The 25,465-nt window shown below is 37.4% G+C and overlaps 1 protein-coding gene across 3 annotated transcripts in view; it reads right to left on the minus strand.

Moving 5' to 3' along the window:
* The window catches only part of GLRB (glycine receptor beta), a 53,247-nt gene that overhangs the window by 11,880 nt on the left and 15,902 nt on the right, over window positions 1-25,465 (minus strand). For 2 of the 3 annotated variants that reach the window (XM_074866607.1, XM_074866606.1), the window contains exons 5-9: window positions 18,897-19,126; window positions 15,884-15,966; window positions 13,057-13,197; window positions 9,516-9,668; window positions 2,774-3,066 (exon numbers count right to left, since the gene is read on the minus strand). In XM_074866607.1, coding sequence (XP_074722708.1) covers window positions 2,774-3,066; window positions 9,516-9,668; window positions 13,057-13,197; window positions 15,884-15,966; window positions 18,897-19,126 — 900 coding nt within the window. The remainder of the gene's footprint in view (window positions 1-2,773; window positions 3,067-9,515; window positions 9,669-13,056; window positions 13,198-15,883; window positions 15,967-18,896; window positions 19,127-25,465) is intronic. The other variant, XM_074866608.1, reaches the window with a different exon arrangement.

A 25,465-nucleotide genomic window follows, 5' to 3' on the forward strand; every position in this document is an offset into this window, starting at 1 on the left:
CCACTTGGAGTTCTCTGCTTCCAGGTCTTTCCTGTTGGCTTTACCTTTGAGTCCCATCTGGTCTATCCACTCTTTCAAGCATAGCTATGGTGAGATTTCCAGCTACACCCGCAGTCACTTTTGCCTTAGTATCATCTCCTATGCAGAAAGAGAACATCCTCAAACATTTCTATGGGAGGCACAGTTATTTCAGGGGTACAGTTGTAAGCTGTCTTTTTCTCCTAAAGCTATACATTGGTTCACCTAAGTCTTTCCAGACATTTAGCACTGTATTTGCTCTCTCCTCACACACAATTCTACATGACCCTGATGAGAAACAGCTCCTGCAGTTCTGGGATAGCACTCTGGCCTCTTTTTGTTTCATATTCTTTATGCCTTTCAACATACAGTTTTTTTCCATTACCTGTTTCTTTAATGTTTGCCTCCCTCACATATTTGCCATATGACAAATGCATTCTCTACCTGATCATTACTAGATCTGTATGGGAGCAATCCAAATTTTGTGGGGCAGGCCTAGTTTTGGATTAGGAGTCAGAGCTACCGAAAGATTTAGACCGGTTCTAATTTAGGAGTTTAGTACAGGTTTCTCCAGGGCTGAGAACTTTCAAAGTACTCCTACGTGGTAGCTGGTTCAGAGAGGGAGTTTTCAGCTAGGCAGATTTATAGCATTCAAATATATAAAATCTAGCATCACTCTCCTACCACATCCTGATGTCAAATGATTCATTTCTCTGGAACTTTTTTTCTATCTCAGCCTGGTGATCTTCCCAGAAATCATCCTTCCTCAGGTGGGCTATATTTCAAGCAGGTGCCTGGCTACAAGCTGGATCACTAGCCATGAGGGGAGGAGACCACTCTGCCACATGTCCAGCTTTTATAGCAATGAATACATATTTCCAATATGTCTCGGTAAACAAATGTTTTGTAACTCTCTGTATAAAGATCATCAGAAGCTATGCATGCCCAGGACTCCATATAAATCCAACACAGATTATTGTTGAAGAGGTTATAGATATCGGAAAGTTAAAGGTCTCTGATAACAAATTGGGAAGACCCTGAAAAGTGCAGGTCAAACATGAGATGCTGGAGCTGACATTGCAAGATCATAGAGGGGAAACACTGCAAGATCTTGGAGGGCAGACTGATGTCTGAATCCTAAAAAAATTCAGCGTACTGCTAGACTCCATTCATGGGGAATGTTGCTTGATTTTTGTGCATAATGACTGCCCTTCCCCTAAGTCTTAAAATGCACTGTACACCTAAACTTGCCTTCTTGAAAAAAATTATTAAAAGATGAAAGGATAGCATAGGTGATAAAAGTTATCATTTTATTCTCGTTATGGCTATAACAATAGCAAGCACCTTAAAGGGTGTACACACTGAGGAATGTCAGCAATTTAGCAATTTTGTTTTGTTCACACTACTGAAAAAATAGTTTTTTGTTAATCTTGTCATTGATCAAGCTGAACACTTACACTTGTTAAGTACTTGAAATAGGCATAAATAGATTTTATGCTGCTCTGCTGAACTGTTGCAATTATTTTGTCACAAGAAATAGCTGAATTTGGGACCTGCAAATTGCTGAAACCAAAACTATCACATTCAGTTCAGGGAAAGCAAAACTGTAGCAGAGCCATCTTTCTTTCTACTCACGTTGCCTGGGCTTGGGGAATTACTTGTGGCACAAGTCAAAGCAGTCATGGGGTTGCTCTAAGCTGAGCCTGGTTGCCTGCCAAAGCAGTTCCCAGGAGACTCCTCTACCAGATGAGAATTACGGTAGTTAAGTGCACCGCTCTGTGATATTTGCAGCTCCTCTGGACTGGAGGTAAGTAGTTATGGGGCAATGCCAGTCTCATACTAGGACAGGGGTTTCACCATGCTGGCATAAACTACTCTCTCCTTAGAGAAACATTAAAGTCACATTGTACGCTACCAGTATTATCACTTGGATCTGGCCTAATGGCTTTATTTTATCCATCAAAATAGCTGAGTCATTGAAAACTATAAGCCTAATTCATATTCCACCTATAGTAGCACAACATATTTTCTTCTGTAGAATAAATGTCAATTAAATACCACTCAGGACTGAGGGCAGTTGGCCTGGGTCATCTGATAACTCTTGGAGCACAAATGGGCAGTTTTACAACACCAGAAATTTAGCAACATGATTGAAAACTTTGGCCTGAGCAGAGACGTACATCTCATCTTTATCCATATAATGACATCTGACTGATTTACCCATAAACTCTATCTGGCAACACAAGAAATGCAGGAACTGTTTGACAGACAAACAGACCTGTCTTTTGTTTACAAATGCCAAGACTTCTGGATCACTGGCTTCAGAGATGCTTGACATGCAATGCAGTGCAGCTGTGGCCATCCCAGAGAAAGCAACGAGACGGGTGTTATTTGAGTACGGTCTCAGCAAATACTGACGGAGAGTCCTGTCCTCTGAATAGTTACAGTTTGACAGCTCCTATTTATTATGAGAAAAATAGCAACTGTAAAGCTGCTTGCTATTTTATTTACCTGAAGCTCAGCAGCAACCATGGTACTAGGATATTAAAGGACAAATTTTTCATTTAGTACATCTGACCCCAAATCACTAGGGAACAATTGGTCAGATTGCAAGCCATTAATTACCAGCATGTTTTGAATGTCTTGGCCACTTCTAAGATTAAGCACTATCCAAAACTATTACAACAGTATATTCCTTGAATTGTGTTAACGGAGGATAATGCTGATTTTGCGTACACAGCTTCGCAGCTCCTACCTGTAAAGTGCTGATGTGGACAGGAGTTCCTGTGCCATTCACAGTGTTCTTCTTGGCAGCATTTCCACCCTTCCCTTCTGCTTGCTCTGCCCTGGCAATCTTTGCTTTTTCGGCTTCAATTCTCTTTGGATTGTTTAGCATTACCTGAACCACCGCATACTCCACCAGGGATGCAAACCCAAAGAGAAGGCAAACAATCAGCCAGACATCTAAGGCCTTCACGTAAGACACTTTGGGAAGTTCAGCAGCAAGAGTGGTACATTCAGATGCCAAGCTGAGCACTGAGAAAATACCTATGAAAAGAAAAACAAAATGCTGATTAAAGAAAACTTACCCTTATTGACACTGGCTGTGCTCTTCCTCTGAAACAGACAATACTGAATGATGTTTTGTAACAGTGAATGAGACTTCACAATGTGGTTGGTGCAGCAGGTATACAAAGCGCACATGCCTTCAGTTAATGAACAAGGTAAACTGAATACTTAGGTAGGATATTGCAGTTAATGATGACTTATTAATAATGAGTACCTTCATTTTATAAACAGAAACAAATAAGTGAAGCTAAACTAGTTGCTGTGGCTTTCCTGACCCACCACACATCACGCAGCTGGGAAACGGGCTTTCCAAAGACTTATCTTACAATGTGCATCTAAGTCTGGGAAGATGGAAGAGAAATATATGATACTTAAACCAAAAGAGTCCAAATCCTTTAAATTAGGCTATTGTTGTCCCAGCAATCCGAACTGTGCTACAGCAGTAGCAATTATCTGAATGACCTGTCCTCAAGTATGATGTGCAAACCTTAGGTAAAAGGGAAGTTTTTGCTGAAGAGCAAAGCTGTACCAGCACATTAAAAAGTCTGTGTTCCCAATTCATTGTGAAGATGAAAAGACTGAGGTGACTGCGGGTCTACGATCATTCCCTATTTGAGCTTCCAGGATCTAGAGGAAGCTTTCTAGATAAAGGGCATTTCAGGAAGTCCTTATCATGAAAAAAAACCTCACATCTGCAAAGGCTGTTGAAAGGTCACACTCATTGTCAAACTGGGTTTTGACAAGAATTTCTCTGCACAAGGCTTCCAAATGTCACCATCAACACAGGACTCACATCACAAGAGACAAAATACAAGCCTGATCTCAAAGAAAGATTTCCCACAGGCTCCTATGAAACGGAAATAGTAGCATGAACAGCTACATTTGGAAAAAGCTAACTTTAGAAATGGCTGTCACGTGGGGAAAACTTAGTTCAGCTTCCCAGTTCAGAATGTCCCATTTTGATTTTGTGAATGCTAATGATAAAAATCTTTAGTTATGAGTGGGCAGCTTTATGAAACCTAATTTATGTCTATAGACAATGTTGGCCAAAAGTTGTTACTCAGTCTCAACTACGTTTCTTATATTGGTCACATATGCATGAAAAATTTTGTAATTCATAGAGAGATCATTTTCTTTGGATCCATTTTAAGTAATCGAGGATGTTAAAATGTTAATAAAACTGGAAGTATCTGTATTGGCCTATGAAAGTATTCAGTTCTAGCTGATCACAAATAACACATCATTTGCTACTGTTACCATTTGCATTTTAATAAGATTGATATGATACTTTATTTGGTATTAATCTCAAATGGGCAATCTACTAGCTGCTAAAACACTGAAGAAAAAGTATAAAGAAATTATTACAGTCATATGATATTAAAATACAAAATTTTATGATGCTTTATTTAGAAATGTGTAATAACAACATATCATTGCAAAGCTGGATTTTTTTGTCCATTGGGATAATACAGAATGGCCAGATGTGCTATCTTAGATCAGAATGACATGTCAAATACTGAACAGACAATCCTCAGTGTCCATTCTGTCTTATTTTCCATCTATTGTGTCTGAAGCATTCAAGTACAAACATTCCCATACAGATAGAAAGTGAGCATAAAATAGCCCCTCTTTTAAAAAAGTTATTCTCACTGACCAACACCAGCTGTCTGGAGCTGAACACTAACTATGGATCATAAGGAACTGCAATAACAAGTACAAACAAGGCCATACTGCCTCTTAACATTTATAGAACACCTCTGTCTATGCCCAGCTTGCTGTTCATTCAGTGTACTGTATCAAGTACCATGCATGTCTATGCTAGACTTCTGAAAGGCAGCCTCTACCCTTACCCTGAATAACCAAATTAGCCAATGATATCGACTGGCTCAGCATCTTGGATATTGCAATTTTTTTCCTACTAACTTTAAAAGAGTTTACTATCTTAATATGTGAGTATTATTATCATGCCTGGTGCTGAAAACATTTGTACAACCACTCTGTAGAGCTCAAAATACTAGATCTTACAGCCTTGGATTTAATTTTACAAAAACTAATTTACAAATTCTACTAGCTGAAAAGATTTTAGTGGAACTTTCATCAAGTTGTTCAGTAGAGCAATTGAGGTCATGGTGAACTGCCACTAATTTCCATTAGTCTGCATTCCTCAGATAAAAAGTTCATTCTCAGAGTCTGAGAAACTTCTAGGTTTTCAAGGTAACAGTAAAGTGAGATAGAAGCACAGAAATATTCTATTAAGCAACCATTTGCTGTCAGATCAGAGATGGTATGGCCTTGGAGACCCTCGTGCCAGAGTTCTAAATGGCACCTCTGGCAGCAGCTGCACTAGGTACCTATCTAAAACAGTCCAAAGCTCAAGGCTCAAACCTGAGTGAGGACAATGAACAAATAAACTGCAAGACTACTTACTAAAAAAAAAAAAAAAAAAAAAGAAAAGGAAACAAACAAATTCCCCTTTTCTTCTCGGGGAGCACCAAAGAGAAGGGACCGAGTTCATTCCTCCACACTTGCAAAGTAAAGGGAAACTTGGCCTTTCTAGGAAATACTTCTGCATTTTTGCCCCTAGTGTGGCAACCCTCTTGATGGCACAGTTTAGTTTATCAGTAAGGTTAGTTAGGTCCCAGCCTAAAGCATGATTGTACTGAGATACTATTTTAAAAATACTACCTAAGGTTACATGTGGATAATATCTGAAAGTGCCAGTCCAGCAAAGCACTTCAGCACATGCTGCCAGATAAATAAAACTCCCTTTTTTGAATCCATCAAAATTACTGGCCTCAGCACTATCTCCTGGCAATGAATTCCACAGGTTAATTATGTGCTGTATAAAATAGTATTTTCTGGTTTATATTACTGCTTTAAAAATGTCTGGCTTCATCTCACTAATGTTATTGAAAAAGGTAATATTCTGTCTTGCTTTCCTTATAATTTGGTATCTCTAATACATTCTCTTCTCTCATTAAACTTCATGAACTAAAAGACGTAATCTTGCCAATCCTTCTTCATGCTACAGTTTTAACATATATCTTTATGCCTTTCCTTTGAGACCCTAAATTTGTTACAATTTTATAAAATGAAATGACTAAAACTAAGACAGATCTGAGGACAGGAGTCACAGAGGGAGCATGCCTGTCTGCAGACCTAGCTGTCCTGTGTATGTGGGGAATATATCATTGCTCACTACTCCAAGCTTTTAGTTACCCAGTTGTACCCCTGTCTGCCACTCTGGACTAACGTTCCACGCTGTCAGGCAGGTGTGGGTGGACAGAAGTCCAACATCCCTCAGATCCCTACAGCTTCAGGAAAGATCTTACTCCCTTTGGGGACCACATGGCAGTGAAGAAAAGAAAGGCATTTTTTAAATGGATGCTGGCATGCTTTCCACTTGTAAAGAACTGGAGAGTCCTCTGTTGGGCTCATTAAAAGGTGAAACACTAGCATCTAATTAGACAGAAGCATTCAGTGTTATCAGCTCTTATGTCGCTTAGCCATGACTGCCCAGATACCAGATACCAGTCTTTTGTGGAATTCCCTACCACCAGATGATCTAGTTGGGCAAAATGATACAGGTATAAATAGGGCTTGCAATTTATTTAGTTCCTACATGGACACAGGCTTTTTCTTCAAACATACATCCTTTTCCCAGAATATTAATCAGTCTACAAAAACATTCTGCTTACTGGCTCACAAAGTGTCTTGTACTCCTAAATCACCTGGAAACTTCTGTGATGCCTTGCCATGGGGAGAAGTAGCCCACTATGCTTAACTCTAGGGATGACTGCATTAAGATATCCGTAAGTAAATCTGAAGTAGCTTCTCATCTGATGGGATCTGTGTCTAGCCACTGAGAGTGTAGTGGCCATTGGTAACACTTTCTTGGGTTTAGATATCATTCACTTGACACACAAACGTTAATCTTGTTAGATTTCAAGGCCAACTATCTTCAAGGTTGTAGCTAGAAGTGTTAGTTTGTTGCCCTCCCACAAACTAGAGAAACATAAATCTTACCCCAGTGACAGTGTTAACAACTTGCAATGGTCAGATTTAGAGATTTTTTTGCTTCTCTGAGGATTCAGGAAAAGTCCCATAACCAGGCCAATGGTTAGTATCTTTGAAAATGCATATATATATTAGGAGCCAATAAACACATAATAAATTAAAGAAATAATAAATAAGCATGCACGTTTAGTCACAAAGACAACCATGTTATGTATATCAGCACTATGACTCATAAATCTAATATATAATTAATATGCTTGTCTGGTTGGTTGTTTGAAGTGCAGGATCATAAAACTGGAAATACAGCTCAGGTTTTGATTGTACTGGAGCTCACTATGTGAAAAATATTTTCAGCTCTTGTTTCTATCTTTTTAGTTTAATGCATACTACATTGTCCCCACACTTTTCTTTCTTAAAAAAATCTTATGTTTTGCATTATGGAATGCATCCTTTCTACTTCTCAACATAAGACATTATATTTGTTACTTGCTATCAAACTAATACAGATTGTGACTCCTCCCCAAGTAACTATGAATAGTTTTAAAGGTCAAAAGAAAAAAAGCTGATTTGTATTCTGAAATAGACCCCTAGAAAAAAGATACAATAAATAAAATGAAATTGTGGTTTTGATACATTCAGCTTGAGCAAGACACACAAGACAAAAGTAGCATTCCAGTCATGGTTCTCCAGATTTTAGAATAGAACTGAGTATTCCAGATGGAAGGGATCTACAATGATCATCTAGTCCAAGTGCCTGACAAATTCAGGGCTGACCAAAAGTTAAACATGTTGTTAAGGGCATTGTCCAAATGCTTCTTAAACACTGACAGGCTTGGGGCATCAACCACCTCTCTAGGAAGCCTGTTCCAGTGTTTGACCACCCTCTCAGTAAAGAACTGCTTCCTAATGTCCAGTCTAAACCTCCTCTGATGCAGAACCATTTCCACACGTCCTGTTACTGGATACCAGGGAGAAGAGCTCAGCACCTCCCTCTCCACTTCCCCTCCTCAGGAAGCTGCAGAGAGTAATGAGGCCACCTCTCAGCCTCCTCTTCTCCAAACTAGACAAGCCCAAAGTCCTTAGCCGCTCCCCACAGGACATGCCTTCTAGCTCTTTCACCTGCTTCATTGCCCTCCTCTGGATGCATTCAAGGACCTTCACATCCTTCTTCAATTTTGGGGTTTTTGCAGCTCTTAGTTTATTTTGCCTGTCATATCACTGGAGAAGGAAGAGGCATGGTAGATGACTTAAGATGGGAGCAACAAGGCTCGGGACAGGGGTTATGTGGATGCTTTTCCACTTAACAAAACTCAGCACCGCTCCTGCTCCAGCTGGCTCTTAACACAGGGATTTCAGCTACCCACTGCTGCAAGACTCTGCGGATCAGACACAGACTGGTAAGGTGATGTGGCAGGTCCTGACTCCAAAGGTCTCCAGTGCTTATCAACACACGTTCATGCACGTGAAGCTGCAGAGGAGTCACATCCTGTGAGGGTGTGGAGGTTCAAGTGTGGGTGAGAGGTTTCTGAGGAAGGCAGGTGGCTGGAGAGATTCTGCAACTGCACCCATGACGTCTTGAAAACAGGTGCACTGAATCTCCTGGGACATGGAGAAGATTTGGAAAGTATGGACTTGTGGAGGTGGGAGTGCCAGGGAAAAGGGGAGCACAGGGAGGCCAGAGCATGGGGAAGGAGACGGCATGGCATGGGGAAGGGAATACAAATAGGAGAAATGTCAGGATGCAAGAAGTTGGCTCTGCATTTCATTGAGCTCTTGGGGTCAGCAGGTTTGGCCACCTCAGAGCTGGAGTCCCATGTACAATCCAATTAGTCAAGATAATATTGTTTTGATTAATTCCAGCTCCTACTATTTCAAAATAAAGAAGGGCCTGCCTACTGCGTAGTGCTGAGCAGCATGAAAGCATGAGCCTGAAGTACTCTTATGAACAGACTCTCTAATGAAATAAAGCCAATCAGGTAACAAGGATGATAATTCTCTTCCAGACATCACTCTATTTCTATTAATCTTCAGGAAAACTGGTCCAAGAGGTAGCTATGTAGAGCCTTACTCATCATCCTGTTTTCTTACTGATTTCAAATGTTCAAATTCCTATGAACTGCATATTGCCACAGTGTCTGCAGCATCACCCATACGTGGCTAAGACCAGATTTGTCTGGGTTGAGAGGAGCAGAGACTGTGCTTATCACACAAACGCTGGAACCATTATCAAGCAAAGTCTTAATGTGGAGGTGGATTTTACAGGACTAGGAATGAGGACATTTCAGTGAAAATGATGAGTGGATAATGGAAGTGAAGTTGCTTTCAGTGTCCAGTGTCATGTTGTCAAAGCAACTGAGAATGGCTCAATGGCATTAAAGTGGACTGTGACGGTATGTGTAAACGCAGGTTACCCAGTGGGACTCTTGCAGCACTTGCATCAGGATTGATCCAAAATGACAGCCAGGATAGAACAACAATTAGCAGTGTAGGAGCATAAACACCCATCATGTAAAATCCAACTTGTCTTCTTAAAGTGAAGATTACTTCTACACAAGTGTAATAACCTTTAAAGAAATAAATGCATTAATGTTTAATGTGCTTTGCAGGTCAACCTCTTCCAATCTGTATCTTCCAGGACTCTTTCTACTTAAGAGCAAAAGTTCAATTATTTGATTTTCTTTATGAAAGCAAAGAGCTCAATTTGAAAAAAGATGTTCAAAACACAGATCTATATAACCGCCAAGTGTGGGCAGGTATGTGGTGCTCTCTGTGCTCTAAAAGGCACCCTTCGTCTTTTCACAGCACATCAGTAACAGGCAGTTAAAGTGATTCTCATCTTGATGCTAGTTTCAAGATGCAGTCCAGATAAAACCAATGGGGTCTAGCAATATTACTAGCTTAAGCTCATCTGAAAATCCTACTTAGCATTAATTTGTGCAAAAGATGGAATTAGGAAACATTAGTGTAGAAAGTTTAGAATGGAAAGAGATGATCTGAATGTGACGCAAAGCAGAGATTCCCCAAGTACTGAAAGCTGGTATAGGTGACTTCTAAAATCGGTACAGACATTTTAAAAAAGACTCTAAAAACACTGAAATTTTGAAAACAAGGAATGCTGCCTCAAATCTAAAATTAGGTTCTAAAGCAAATAAACATTTCAGAAGATATCTGTTAAGATGAATTCAATAAGAAATAAAGCTGCAGATACTAGAGGTTTTGCTGGAGATAACAGATGGATCAGGAAGTCCGATAATCAAAAAACAACTTCTGTTCATATTTTCGCTCGGCAGAACTGGCATTTTTATGTTAATATTAACACAATAGCATTGTAAAAACAACTTCATAAACTATTATATCACAAGGAAAAGGCATTCCTATGTTATATTACAACAATTTCAAAATTCAGATCAGTCAATATCTATAAATAAAGTTGGTGCAAAGCAGATTTAGAAGACAGAATCTGTCAAAAATATATCTGTTTATCTTCTACATTTTATCAATTAAGTGCTGTAAGTCATCTTAAAATTGCTGTTTGGGCATACAACAACCAAAACAACAAAACAATATACCATTAAGGAAAAAATTCCTTGTGTGGAAGACACTATAATGCATTTTATAGTTCATTCTACCCCCTTCAGTGATGTGTTGTCTGACAAATTTTCCCTCTATAATTTCTGAATAGTTTCCATATACTTTCAGGTTTTATTTTCAAATGACGGATGACCTTCAAAATCATTATTTGTTTGCTTTATGCCAGAAATGCATTCTGTAAGCCTTTGTATCATCTATCATCAGGTAGATAATAGTATTTATTGCCCTCACTATTCAGGTCGTGAGGTGCCTATTTAGATCTGTTATACATATTGATAAACAAAGAATGGGCAATTTTCAAATTTAAATATTCAATTTATTGTCACAAAAAGTCACCCCAAATTTGTTGACCAGCATTCTACTTAGGTAGGTGTGATAAAAGGTCAGTTGATATAAATAGGCAGTAAAGATTAACTTCTTTGCAACTGTCAAGAATCTCCTACATAAACCATAATTTTGAAAATTTGCTTCTACATGCAACACTGCCTCTTGATTACCTGACAAAATCCTTAACTAAATTACTTTTAACTATGTGTCCAAAATCTGCAACATAAGAATTTAAAGTAAATCAAACAACTACTGATTACTGAAAAAAATACTTCAGAGTACTAAAATATTCCATATGCATTAATGAAGTATTAATTCCAGTCTTGATTATGCAATTAACATGGATGTTCTTAATTTTTAAACAAAAAGGATTTGCAATAAGCAAATTGTGAAAACTTTTAAAAATTTCATGTTGTCGCTCCACCCACTCTGATGGTTCTCTCATGTTCTTTCTTTAATGTTCAAATCACATACACACACACAAAATATGACAGTTTTACTGAGCACTTTGCACAATGCCATTTCAGCTTGTGGTCACAAGGTGCTGAAAGTTGAAAGAACACTACTAATTTTCTGTCCTGTTTAATGGTAAAGTGTACAACCCTTAGATTTTTCTTTAAGGTTCCTAAAAGTACCTAATCTAAAAAAATCTAAAGATTTTTTAGATTAAGGACAAAACTCAAAATGATCATGGTAACTTCAATAACAAGATAGCTATCTTGACTAAGTAATTCCTTTTTCACCAAATCAGAATGTAAGTTTTTGAATTTTCCTATTGGTATGAATTTTATTTGGGAGCTGCAAGATCCATCCCTTTAATTTTTCACTATTATAGCCTATTTTTTTCAGTAAATTCATGGTTTAATTAAGAATAAAATATTTTTCTCACTGCTAAGTAAGCTTCTATCATATCCCAACTTAGATTTGAATGCAATCACTGCCAGTTGTTGGCTGTGCTTTCGCAAATGCAGAAGTTTTCTGAGGACAGCTAATTTTGTATTATTTACAAATGGTAAATCATCTGAGATGCTGAATTACATAGTTAGGCTAAGAACTTGCTCATTTTTCAGTTAAAAAACAAACTCCATTTCAATTTTAATTACCTTTTCAAGTTAAATTCCTTAACTTTGAGATCTGCTAAGGTTACCTGTGATGTCTTCAGACTTGGGATCTAGCTCAGGAGCAACTGCAAGTAACAGACCCTTGACTTCAGCTGAATAGTGAATGAGAAACTTGCAGAGGATCCTCAGAAGCTGAAGCACCACAGCCATCCTCACTGAGTTTTAATGAGAGATTTATTCATCTGATGCAAGAGCACCGACTAAAACACACCCTTCTGACTTCTGTTGTTGTACAAAGCCTTGCAGTTGTCACAGTATGTAAGTAGTTTGGATATAATTATAGGCAGGAATCAATCAAGGTAGAAAAGATAAATCATTAGAAGCCAGACTACAGAAACCATTGGATAAATTTGTCCACACTGAGAAAATAATCATAAGATTAAATAAATACAGGGATGAGGATTATAAGCAGCTTTCTATAATGACAGACTTTCCAGAACACTTAAAGGAAGGAAAAACCTGTAGGGCAAAGTATTTGAAGTTACACTCTAATACTATCCACTTCTGGAACAAAAGTCAAACTAGAAAACCAAAATTATCCTATTTTGCTACAACTGGCATAATTCTGTGTGAACACCCCTTCAGAAAAGTTAGACATTTACAAGCATAAACAGGTATTAGGACTATAGAAACAAAATGGTGATAGTAAGATCAAAAGACATGCAAGCAAAACCAAGACAAACATTTAATCCCACCTTCAACCTAGATGTTTCTACATTTGAATTAGTTTGCAGTAATCATATATGATAGTTACTATTATATGAATTACTTGTTAGTTAAAAGTAATCTATTTTATCCCATGAAATGTAAGACATGAACTGGAATATTAGCCATTAAGTATGAACTCGATACCATAACTTAATTGAAGGAAGCTTAAGGGTTTTTTACCATGGAAATCACTTATATTACCTACCTGTGCCTTTATAATACTTGGTACAGTTACCATATTCGATATCCTCCTTTTTAATATCAAACTGAGGCAGAGCAATTTTCTCTAGTTGTACAGGATCTCCAGACTGCCAGATAAACCGTAAGTCATCAGTTGTGTAACCAACTACAAGAACAAAATAATAATAGTTGTTTAAAGAACCATCTCAAACAGAGTAAACTGCAAAAAAACCTAGCATATATGTATCGCTTTTCTTTCACTCTTCCATTTTATTTCCTGTTCAAATAATTAAATACAAAAATGAAACCGTCCACAACCAAATTTTTATGTAGACCTAAATTAGGACTTGGTGAGTGGAACATTACATTATCAGCAATATTACACTGATTAAGAGGTGTTTGTTACAGTGCTTACTGTTTAAACAAAGACAGCAAAGATTTGTTCTCCATAGCTTTGAAGCCTCCATATTCATTCATATTCCAGCAAAGCATGAAAAATATACTGAACTTTAACAGCACTAAGTCCTAGTAACTTCAAAAGAACTTAACAACTCAATTACTGTGATGAATCTTGTTTTTTGTTTAAAACAACCTTTCTGCTTAGTTGTTCAGATTAAAGGCCCTGATTCATGAAAGTCTTGCCATTCAGGAAATACTTGACCAGGAATTTAAGTAGCTATGTAGTCTTACTGAAATCAACTCAGTGCTGAGTATGGACAGACTTCAGCATACATCTGAGGGTCTAAATCATGATATAAACAACACCACCGAGTGAGAGGCAGTGAAAATTAGGAGCACAATATTCAAGCATAAAGCAATATTGATTAAATATGCATAAACATAATGATTTTACATGCCATTTTTCTGCTACCTTCTGTTTATTAAGGATTAACTTAATCCAAACAGAGATAATGTGTGTTAAATGGGAACAGAGATGGGGAAACATAAAAAGATGAAGTTGGAATGCAGCATTTTGCAATTCAAAGACCCTGAAAAATGTTTAAAGAACCATTCTTTTTCTGGAGTCATTAGATTTTTTTTTTAATTTTTGCAAAACAGCTGTGATTAAAAAACGTAAACTGTTCACAAGCTAACTTCTCTAAGATTCACAACAACTTAATAAAAATCATAGTGTCTCAAAGCTTCATGATGGAAGATAACATAAAAAAAATTAGTTTTTATAATGCTTCATTCATAAAATCAGTCTCACCCCCTTACAACATACAGTGAATCACAAAAATGCCAAGATCCTTTATGATAACAATTACTGGACAGTGAAAATTTTGTCTATAGGGTATGTGTAGAACTGGGAATTATAACTCCAGATATGAGAACGGCTTAGTAAAAACTGGTGGCCTTTTTTGTTTTGGAAATCTAGCAACTAGAAGCAAAATATTAATTTGAAAATAAATTAAGTAGAATAAAACTGCCAACAGCTAACAGGGAAAGCAAGCCCACTGTTGGAACCAGAGGGACAGGCAGGAGGTCATGGGTACCATTCTTACTTTTGACAACTCAGTTAAAAGGTAGAAGAAAGTTTAGTGCACACTGTCTTTCCAAAGAAGCAAATTCCTCCTGAATTTGAATATAGCAACTTGGCATGCAGAAAGACAATAAGGTTGTTTATTAAATAAAGTTATTGAGAATTTTTTTATGACTAGTTCTTCCTTGAATAACTATACCTTGCAATGCTTGCAAAGCAACCCAGAGTGAGAAAGCTTGAGCAAACTTCCACTAATATTACTGTCTAATTCCAGTTTAACCCCAAACTGATTTGGGTTTATCATGAGTTTACTTCAGCTAATGTACATACATATTAGCAACCGGCAAAACTACTGTGGACATACTACAATTCTGAAGGTAAATGCTGGCAATCAAAAACTAAATTGTAAAGCTCTGATATCATTATTATTATTACCCCTGTCCCCACTGGAATGCCCTACTCAGCTTTGATTAACCTGGCTCTTCCTTTGCTTTTGTCTTCCCTTCCCTAACCTCACCTTCTGCACCATACCTGGTGGAGTAACAACTGAAGAAAGTTTTTGTATTATAACAGGAATAGACTGGAGCAAGCCACCTTCCTTCTCTCTGTTTCACACTTGTCCTTACTCAGGAAAACAGAATTACCATGCAAATGGGAGCACCAGGGATTGAAGTATTGGGAAAAAGCTGTACTTGCATAGGCACCCTTGTACTTGGGGCACAGGAAAGAAGATGGGTTTCAGAAACATTTTGGCTGCACCTTCCAGCATGGCATGAAGCCCTTCAGAGATGAGATCTGTCTGCCTGTTCGTAAGATCAAATCACCTAGAGACCAGGGAAGGGCTGATAAGGAAGAGATGCCTGACTATCTCCACTACACATATGAAACCACTTTCTAAAGGTTTCATACTAAATGCTCTTAATGTATTCACATCAAATACTTTTCCTCTGGTACCCTATCAAAAGAGTTTCAAATAATACTATGCATCATCAATGCAAGGGGATAAATTGGACCCCAACAACCTACAAAGCAGCACGGGTTATGGAAGTTAAAAAATACCTGGTCAAACCATGGATTCTTTTTTCCAAATTATATGTGTTTCCTTTTTACTAAGTTCATTGCAAATGTTTTTATAAAACTCATCAGTTGTCATTATGTTTAATGGCAAAAGCTAAAAACATAGTGCATGGTGCCATAACCATAAGAAACATTTTTGACAGGGAAATGTATGTTGGTAGGAACCAGTGAATATTAATTTCAAGACTTATTAAAAATGTTGACATGAACAATACAGAATTGATAATTTTTTGTTTGATTTTTACACATGCCTAGAAGGCAACTGTTTTTATGCACAGACTGATTTACATACAGCTTTCCAATTGCATCTTGCAGCGCTGTGTATCCATAGGAAACAAGGTCAAGTCCAAAGGGCATGACAGAGTAATAGACAATCTGAAAATACAGAAAACAGTGTGAGCTGCCATGTAAGCAGTAGATGGCAATCAGAAAAAAAAATCACAGATATTTGATTTTCAGCTTCTAAAATAGCAGAAAAATTTAATGAAAGTTACAAGAAATAGCAGTTTGAAATTGACCTATCTCTAGTAGTCCAAGTATAAAACTTTATGGAGAGTTTTAAACATATAGTAGTTCACAAATTACAGACCTACTAATACATGACAAAATACATATAAATCATAAGAATAACCAGACCAAAGGTCCATAGAGAACAGAGTTCTGTCTTCAGCAGTGGCCAATGGCCAACTTCTGAAGAAGAATATGAGACTACAGCAATCAGAAAATGAGATGTCGCCAGATATCCAGCAGCCTCACAAGACTTGCACCTCAAGGACTTCCTAAACTAGAAGTGATGCTTCAGTATTTAAGGGACCTTGACAGATTTTTTTCCCTTCAAGAAGGTGCTTCATTTCCAGTGGCTCTCTGGAATCCGTGTAATCATGCACATCATTCTTCAGCAAGGAATGCCATAGCTCTCTAGAGCACACGCTCTAATCATCTCCTTTTATCTATCCTGAGCCTGTCTCATAGTTCTCTTACTGGAAAAGCAGGTGAAAAATCAACGTCTGTCCATTCTCTGTGCCATTCATGATTTAGAGACCCCCATGTCACAAACTCAATGATCTTGTTTCTTCCAGTGTGAAAAGTTCTGCCTTGTTTGGTTGTTCTTTATACAAGGTGCTGTTACATACCTCTGGCCATCCTTGTCTCCCTTCTTGCAGTGGGAAGATCAGAACTGCACCTTGTATTCAAGATGCAAGTATAGCATGAATTTATACAGTGGCATGATGTTCTCCTCAATGCCTAATACTTCTTAGAATTCAATTCACTTTCTCAACGAGTACTGAGATATTAGCTGATATTTTCAGAGAAGTAGCCATTATTATCCAAAGGTCATTTTCCTAGCTGGTAGTAACCACCTCAAAACCAATCGGTTTTTATGTAAAGTTAAAATATTTTTTCCCACATGCATAGTTTCCAGTTATTTACATTGAATTTCATCTCATACTTTGTTGCCTAGTCATTAGATTAATTTGTAATTCTATTCTCACTGTTGTCTCTTAGCTTTACTATCCTGAATATTTTGGCATCATCAAAAGCACCTGCCAGTTCACAGTTTTCCAGATGATTTATGTTGAACATCACAGGACCCAGAAGAAATTTTTCTGTGGTACTCTACTGCTTACTTCCCCTCATGTGAGCACTAACTGTATTCATACATTCAGTTTCCTAATTCTTAACTATTTATGCAGGCAAGAGCTTTCTCTCGCACATATTTTGTCATTCATGTATTTTGATAACTGGAGATTCATTCATATGTGATAATATCTCCATAAACTAAAAATACAAGGCATAGCAATTACGTATTTTAAAAAATGAAAATCTTAGTAGCATGTCACCAAATCATAGTGCCTTAAAAAATTCACCTTACCTGCATACATATAATTTATGAACATAGTGTGTTATTAAAATCAACAGAATATTTTTAGAAGATGACATTAATTTCAAACTTTACTGAATTTGGTTTTGATATTTGGAAGTTTTCAGAGAATAATTTTTCCATCAGAAACACTTCGATTAGTATTCACTCAATATTCACTATTTCCTAACCTAACCTACTGATTGAAATAAGCTCATTTATGAATAGCTGCAACCTGGAAAAATATTTGAAAAAAGTTTCAATGTTTCATTTAACATTTGCTATTTCAAATCTGAAGTTTCTTTTATAGCTGAAAGTGATTTTCTATTTTGAAATATTAATTTCTACAGACTTCAAAACCTGCTACGGAAACAACTGAAATCAGAACCAGAACCTTTAGAGTGAGCCAAATGAAATGTTTTGATTGCCCAATATATTTTCTTTTCTGATCATTGTCAGCAAACTTCTTGAGATTGAGTTTTCTCATCCTGATTTGGAATGGGCAAAAAAGAATCCAGATTCTCCCATTTTCTTTCTTTTTTCTAGCCACTTCTACTCCAGGAAGAAATAGTTTATGTGACCATAATTTCAGAAGTGGTTACCTCTTGGTAAAGTTGCAGTATATTTGGGTAACCTTTTTTTCCTCTATCGTCAGGGCAATATGTTCCAGTTCACACCAAAAGAAAATTCACTCACTGTTAGGCAATTGAGTCTAATCTCTACAAATCATTGTGTCTATAAACTCTTCAGATCTGTAATTCACTATGAGATCCTTTTTGATCAACCAATTTGCTATTTTCTGTGGATGATTATTTTTATGACATGATGTATAACTTTGATAAACCAAGTCAAACCACAAAAAAGTATGTGTTACTTGCAATGAAATGAAACAATATTTTTGGGTCTTCTGAAAAAATTGTATCTAGTAAGGCACAGAACTTCATCAGGACTATGTCCCAGTACTTTTACAAAACATTTATATTGACAAATTTTGTAATTTCTGCCTTTCCCTATATCATTAGTAAGTAATCATAATTTTCTTTAGTTGATGTAGAAATTCAAGTGGTGTGCAAATTATATTGTTTTTCTGAAGGCTTTAAGTCAAATATCTTATCCATTTCATTACGCTTCCAGGAATCTATGCAATTATCAAAAGGGTTTAAATTTTGTTCCAAATAATACTGGTTTACTTGATGTGTTAACTTAACATGACATGCAAACATACATACACTTCACATTTCTAGTACCTGCTGTGCTATCAAGTGACATGCTTTAAAACACCTTAATTTGATTTCTTTACATACATTTAGTTTATTATAGTATTGTTTACAAACTGTCATATAAATTTGAATCTTAATCATAAACTGTATTATCTTACTAACACAACATACGCATCTCATATCAGGTCATTAAAAGAAAGAGTAAAAATATATCGATACAATACCTCATGCTGACTAGGACATCTCCATCCCGAAATATAAAAAGAAGAATATTTTCTTGTGTGACATCATGGAAGTTAGCATTTTTTTCATTTGCAAAGAATAAGTCCGGCTTCCAAAGACATTTAAACATAGTTGGGTCCACTGTCAGCGTATCTGAACCTCTCCAATCATTGGGCAGTTTGAGTCTGGGGTCATTCCACTTCTGTCTTAGAAAGATGTTGACTCTATAATCCTGATGGGAAGAATACATACATATCAGACTAGCAAAAGTCTAGTCAAAAACCCATGGAGAAGGAAAACCATTCTATCAGACTCTGAGGAGAGAAACAATTTATGCCCTGATTTTTCAATCACAAAGATAGTAATCACTATTCAAATGTTAATAAGTGTTAAGTTTAATAGACTTTACTACAAATAGCTAGATTATGTCTCACTCATGTTTTGAATATAGTTAACTTCTTTGAAAAAAGGACCAAATTGCCCCCCCAGTATAATTTTTTCATCCCCTCAATAGTAGCCCCCTGTTACCTAGGGATAGAGAAGAGCATACAGCAGGGCAGAGGGAGGCCATAGCTTGACTACACTAAATTGCTGCAGGCAGCAGGCACGATATCACTTCTATCAGGATATCCAGCTTATTCTCCATTTGGTTAAGTGGCACACTGATGGCAAAATATCACACTATAAATGCAGAAAACAGACCAGGTAGATAATAGATTTTACATCACACAACCAGAACACAGCCTCAGACCTTGTAACAGTGATTTGGGACTATTTTGGTAACTGAGGACAACTGATACCAGCTTGTAACACAAGTATTGTGGTAGCATGTATGAAAGCAGAAACAGAACAGGTCTCAAACAGACAAAATCAAGGCTTTACACAGAGGAAACTTCCTTCTGGATTCAGCAGGACTCTTGCTCAAGGATGGACAGTAGTAGAGCCATGCTCAATGAGAACCTCATTTTGCCTTCAGGAACTGGAGCATGTGTCTCAGGGCAAAATGATACCCACAGGCATTCTGTCCTTAGTGAAAGCTGTGTGCATCCAAAGGAAAAATCTGACCCAGTATGTCAGTTATAATTTTTCAGTCTTACCTCTAAGTCTTTTTGCTTTTTACAACTACATTTAAGCCAGTGCCTCTTTTTTATGTATATGTAAGCTAGGCAGATCACATACAGAAAAAGAATAAAGGTATTGTTGAAATAAATTTTTAAAACCACAAATAAACCAAAATTCCATATGTAAAATAACTTCTATCTCCAGTCTTCCTAGTTGTCTTCTATGGTGTGTTGTTTTCCGTAATTGTCTATTAGGTACAAAGCATCTTGAGATAAGGGCTGTGTCTTTTGAAGCAGTGAAAACATTGCTACTTCTTTACAATTATAACAAAATGCTAGAAATCTGTGAGTGAAGGTTCTCAAGGTATTTTTGGTTTGTCAATGTATTCTGCACAACAAAATAATTTTATAAAGTTTTTTATCTTACATGTTAATGCTCTCTTACACATTTTGTTGTGTTTTGTTGTGTTGACACAATTTGAGTTCTCTTCTGTTGTACTTACTACAGTGTACACAATTACAGTCCAAAGCAAGTGCCATGTTAAGACAGTCATGCTAACTCCAACAGGAAGGAGTTCACCTGGCTAAGAACTCATGCAGAATAATTTACCCTGTTGAATTACCCTGTTAATTAGAATAAGGTGCCCACTTTCCCATGTCCAGTCCACCTGTCAGACCATTACAGCATTGTAAGGAAAAGCAAAGCCTCAAAACTAAGTAGAAAGAACTGAGGCAGTATTTATTAATATGCATAGTTCTGAGAGATATGTTACTTGTTGGCAGTCTGGTTTTGAAAAAATATATGTAGTCTGACTCTTATTTATACAAAGACCTATATTATCTTGTCAAAGTATAAATTAATAGCTAATATGAAGTGGCTTTGTTCTGGAAGATTCTCATAGAGAAGCTTTAGAGCAGGAAGAAATTCAGCTCATTATCTCAGTGTGCTGGGTTTGTGTGCCACAACAGTCAGAAAGCATCTTTTCAATTATATGTATATAATTGAATTTTTACTTTACTTGCTTCTTGCTGAAGTTCCCATTCCATATGCACTTCTTGTCTCGTAAAAACAATTACTTTAAACCATATGAGATAAATACTGTATATCGTTCACGCCCACAAGCATTACACTACTCATTACACCAAAATTAATTTCCCCATAAACTAGTGCATTACCCAAATTTTAACAAAAATACGATGCCTTCTCCAAGCCATAGGCAAATGATAAGTGTCCAACACTTGCCTTCAGCTTACCCAGTCAGAAGAAGATGTTTACATCACTGAAAAGCAGAATGCACTGGCAAAATAAGAATTGGAAGTAAGATCAGGTGGATGTTATTTTATTTCCTTCCTTGCTCTATTACAAATTAGTTTAAATATACCAAACAGTGGTATGTTGTGACATTTTAAATGTGTTCCTATTTAAGTCAATGGAAGAAAAAGCTCATTAATCTAAAATAGGTAGGTTCAGACCTACCCAAATATCTAGAAACTTTTGTCAGGGGGTACTTGAAGAGGAAGGCCACCACGTACTTGAGGCAATACAGAAAACGTAGAAGGAAGCAAAGAGATGTCAGGATACAAAATGGTGGCTAGCCAGATAATGATGTGCAGAAGGGCTCCTTAGAAGAATATGAACTATTAGAGCACCTGGCAGCAGTATAGACTATGATCTGGTATAAATCTATTTTGAAAGAAGTCTACAACCAGTCAAGTTTGGGCAATGAATTTTAAGATTCAGTATGTGCACTTCAATTAGGTTCAACAGGGGCTGGAGAATTTTACAGATGTTCTTTGAATATTGCAGAAGGTGAGTCAAATAGCAATTAAAAAGAAACTAAAAAGAAATTAAAAGGGGCAGAGGGTGGTTCATCAGCTTTGAAGCTAGGAGGACCTTGCAAGTAAAAAGAACCACGGAAGTATTCTACAGGGCTTTGTTTCCCCATGAAACTCCAACAGAAGGCAAGTTGTTTTCAGGGAGTTTAAAAGAGGAGGTATTCTAGGACATATTTCAAATGCAAACCACTAAACAGTGGGCATGTGGCCAGAAAAACTCAGGCCAGAAACCAGGCATAGCCAATACATCTCACTCTGAAAACTGGAGCACATAGAAGACCATGAAAGGCTTTTTCTGCAGGAACTGCACTCATGGAAAGAAAAGAAGCATAATAGCACTGTCTTTTAATAAAGCAGAAAATGGAATTATTAAGATTAAGGAAAATTAGTTTTCCTTTATATATGTATTAAAAAGACCTTTTTTTCAAGGTTTTAAAGTAGAAGGAAGTGGTGTTTTACCATAGGAGTCAGTGAAGAAAGGTTACGCTGCCACTACAAATCTTGAATATAGATTCTGTAGACAGTGAGTCAGATCAACAGCACAGCTAAAATATTATAGCCCTATGGGTATTTATACCAGAAAGAATCAATCCCTAGTGATCCTTAACTGGTCATCCAGACTGTAACAGTTTCTAAATGTAAAATAATCACCATGCTATCCCACAAATCTGCAGTCTAAAAAAGTATCTGCAAAATCAGAAGCAGAGTTCACATGGGGATCCTAGACAAGTAGTCTAATGAGCTAGAAGGAAACAAGTTACAGGATTAAAGATAAATGGAACTTCCTGGAAGGTAGCAGCTCTGGATAAGCTCTTCTCTATGTTCAAATTATTATTCTCTCAGTAGTTAACTCATTTTTTGTTTAGTTTTTCCAGGTAACTTGTTTGATATGTATGTGAAAATGTCACAATTCTCTTGAGCATTCAACAACACAAGATGAACACTATCCTTTCTAGACACAGAGCGGACATTTGCCCTTCAGTTTCTTCACAAGGGCTTGATTAAAGCAATAAAGGTTTCTGGGCATAGGATCCACACTATGGGTCCTATCTTGCTTCAAACCAATATTACTTCAAATCTGTTGATGCTTTCCTATAACAAAATTCCCTTCCCTCTTAAACCAAGTGATGTCTACCTCAATGGGTAGACTTCACCTGGTTTTTTGTTGAGGATGAGCCACCTGCATAGCTAAGAATGCAGTCATCATAGGACCAGAAGGACAGCAAGCGAAAAATAATTGAAAATAATTTTGTGGGATTCCTGAAATATGTGAGGAACCATCAGAACCAGACACCATAATGTCACAGAATCACAGAATCATCTAGGTTGGAAGGGACCTTGAAGATCATCTAGTCCAACCGTTAACCTAGCACTGACAGATCCCTACTACACCATATCCCCAGGTGCTATGTCAACCCGCCTCTTGAACACCACCAGGGATGGGGACTCCACCACCTCCCTGGGCAGCCCATTCCAATGCCTAACTACTCGTTCTGTAAAGAAATGCTTCCTAATATCTAGTCTAAACCTTCCCTGGCGCAACTTGAGGCCGTTACCTCTTGTCCTGTCACTTATTACTTGATTAAAGAGGCTCATCCCCAGCTTTCTGCAACCTCCTTTCAGGTAGTTGTAGAAGGCGATGAGGTCTCCCCTCATCTCCCTCATGTCAAGGCAAGGGACACTGTGGGAGCCTGTTAAAAGTTCCAGACATTAAGCCCAGAGTTGGCTATTTCAGAGGGTGCATCTTGTTGAAGATATTTTCTTCTGCATCTCTTTTAACATCCTGCTGAACAAAAGGAGATCAGCATGCCAAATGCCCTTTTCTCACTGGCGCTCTACACATTTGTTTGTTGGGGCTTCTATCACCACCTCAGTTCCAATCACCTGGTACCCATGGTTATTTTTCCCCACCCTTCCATCACTCAAAAGAAGGAATCGTCCCTTTAGCATGCCTAAAACAGGACGCTTTACATCCACATAAATTTTGCAAAAACCTACGAATTCAGCTATTACAGCCAGAAGTGGCTACAGAGCCAAGAATCATCATGACACTGCATCAACTGAAACACTTAGAAATATATTATTTCAAAGATTTTGGTATCAGTAATGATATCAATCCAATCAGTTTAGTAGCTTCTGGTATCTTTAGACAACCAAGAAATCAATATTCACACCAATGCCTGAGACAGTAGAGATGCAGACAGCCACTCTCTTCTCCAACACTGAAGAACCCTTTTCAGCAGTTCTCTTACTGCCTGAAAATGTCTCTCCCTTCTGAATGCAAGAGGGCCCTCCGAATCTTCACAAACTTGGTGTCTCAGCTCCAGGAAACACTCTCCTTGTGATTCTGGGTGTACAAACTTTTTCCTAGTCTAAGGGACTTGCTTCTACCATTTGGTTCACTACCCAGACCATCTGAAGGCAAGTACCAGCCTGTCCCCAAGAGAGCAGTGGTTTCTGGATGTCCTCAGGTCCCAGTGTTCACTACAGCAGGAAGAGTTTCCCGAGTGATATATGGAAGAACACATTGATCATTTCTTTTGTCAGTGCTTCCTGTGATACATTAAGGCAAACACGAAGTAATTCAAACTTCACATAAACATGCTTAGCTATCATGGTGATTGACTAGATGTAGAAATCTAAATAAAAGCATAAAATAAAGTAAGAATGGTATCTGAATTTCTGAAATACAGAGAAGAGAATGACTTATCTTACAGAACATCCTAGTAACTTTGATAGTGACCATATCAGGAATTCACAGACAGGCATACACACATTGTTGTAGAGAGCATACTTAATTTGGGGGAAGGAAGCACACCCCTTACATTCATGTTTTGTTACTATTTGGATCTGGGTGAACTGTAAAAAAACCTCTGTAAAAGTCACATTTTAAAGCATGCAATAAATATCAGAAACTTGAAAGGGCCATCTGGTCTAATATACCTGCCATCTTGGACACTTATCTCACTCCCTCTTTCCTGCTCTTCCTCCCTGCCCCTTTTTAAATTTCAGTCCCCTTTTTGTTTTCAGAAATAAATCTCAGCGTATCTTCAGCATATTTACATTCTTTGTTTTAATATCACTTCCCACTAATGCCATTAGTTGGCTTACTATCATTTGCCATCAAATCTAAATCTTTATTCACTCCTAGTTAAAGACACAGAAATTTCTGGCCGAGCTGTTCAAAAGCCATTTCAGTCATCACACATGTTTAACTTTAAGCGGCTCTGCAATCCTACTGAAATGTCATTAGGGTATTGTGTAAGCTGGTTCTGAATTTTAGGTGGGTACTTCCACCGACAACAGAAGGTGGTTTATTATTTATTAGCCATATTATGGTTTATTCTTCATTATGAGCAATAATGCTGCCTTAGACACAGCATTAAAAAAAGCAGCCTGACTTTGAGAACTGCCTCAATGTTTTCCATGTAGCAGATCACCAATTATTTCTAAATGGGATGCTCAGAACTCCCTCTCTGAGTGCATATCCTTGCTGTGGCTTTCCCTATACTGGCAAGACTTGGTGTACACCCATCCTTTTTACACAAAAGAAAAACCAGATTGGTCAGAACATCTTCAACAATAAAATGAAATTTTTGGCAATATTTTTGACTGTATTTATTGGAAATACCATTGCAAAAAATATCTTCAAGTCCCAAAATAGTGGAAAGGGA

This window comes from Strix uralensis, chromosome 4 (assembly GCF_047716275.1).
Source record: "Strix uralensis isolate ZFMK-TIS-50842 chromosome 4, bStrUra1, whole genome shotgun sequence".
NCBI lineage: Eukaryota > Metazoa > Chordata > Aves > Strigiformes > Strigidae > Strix > Strix uralensis.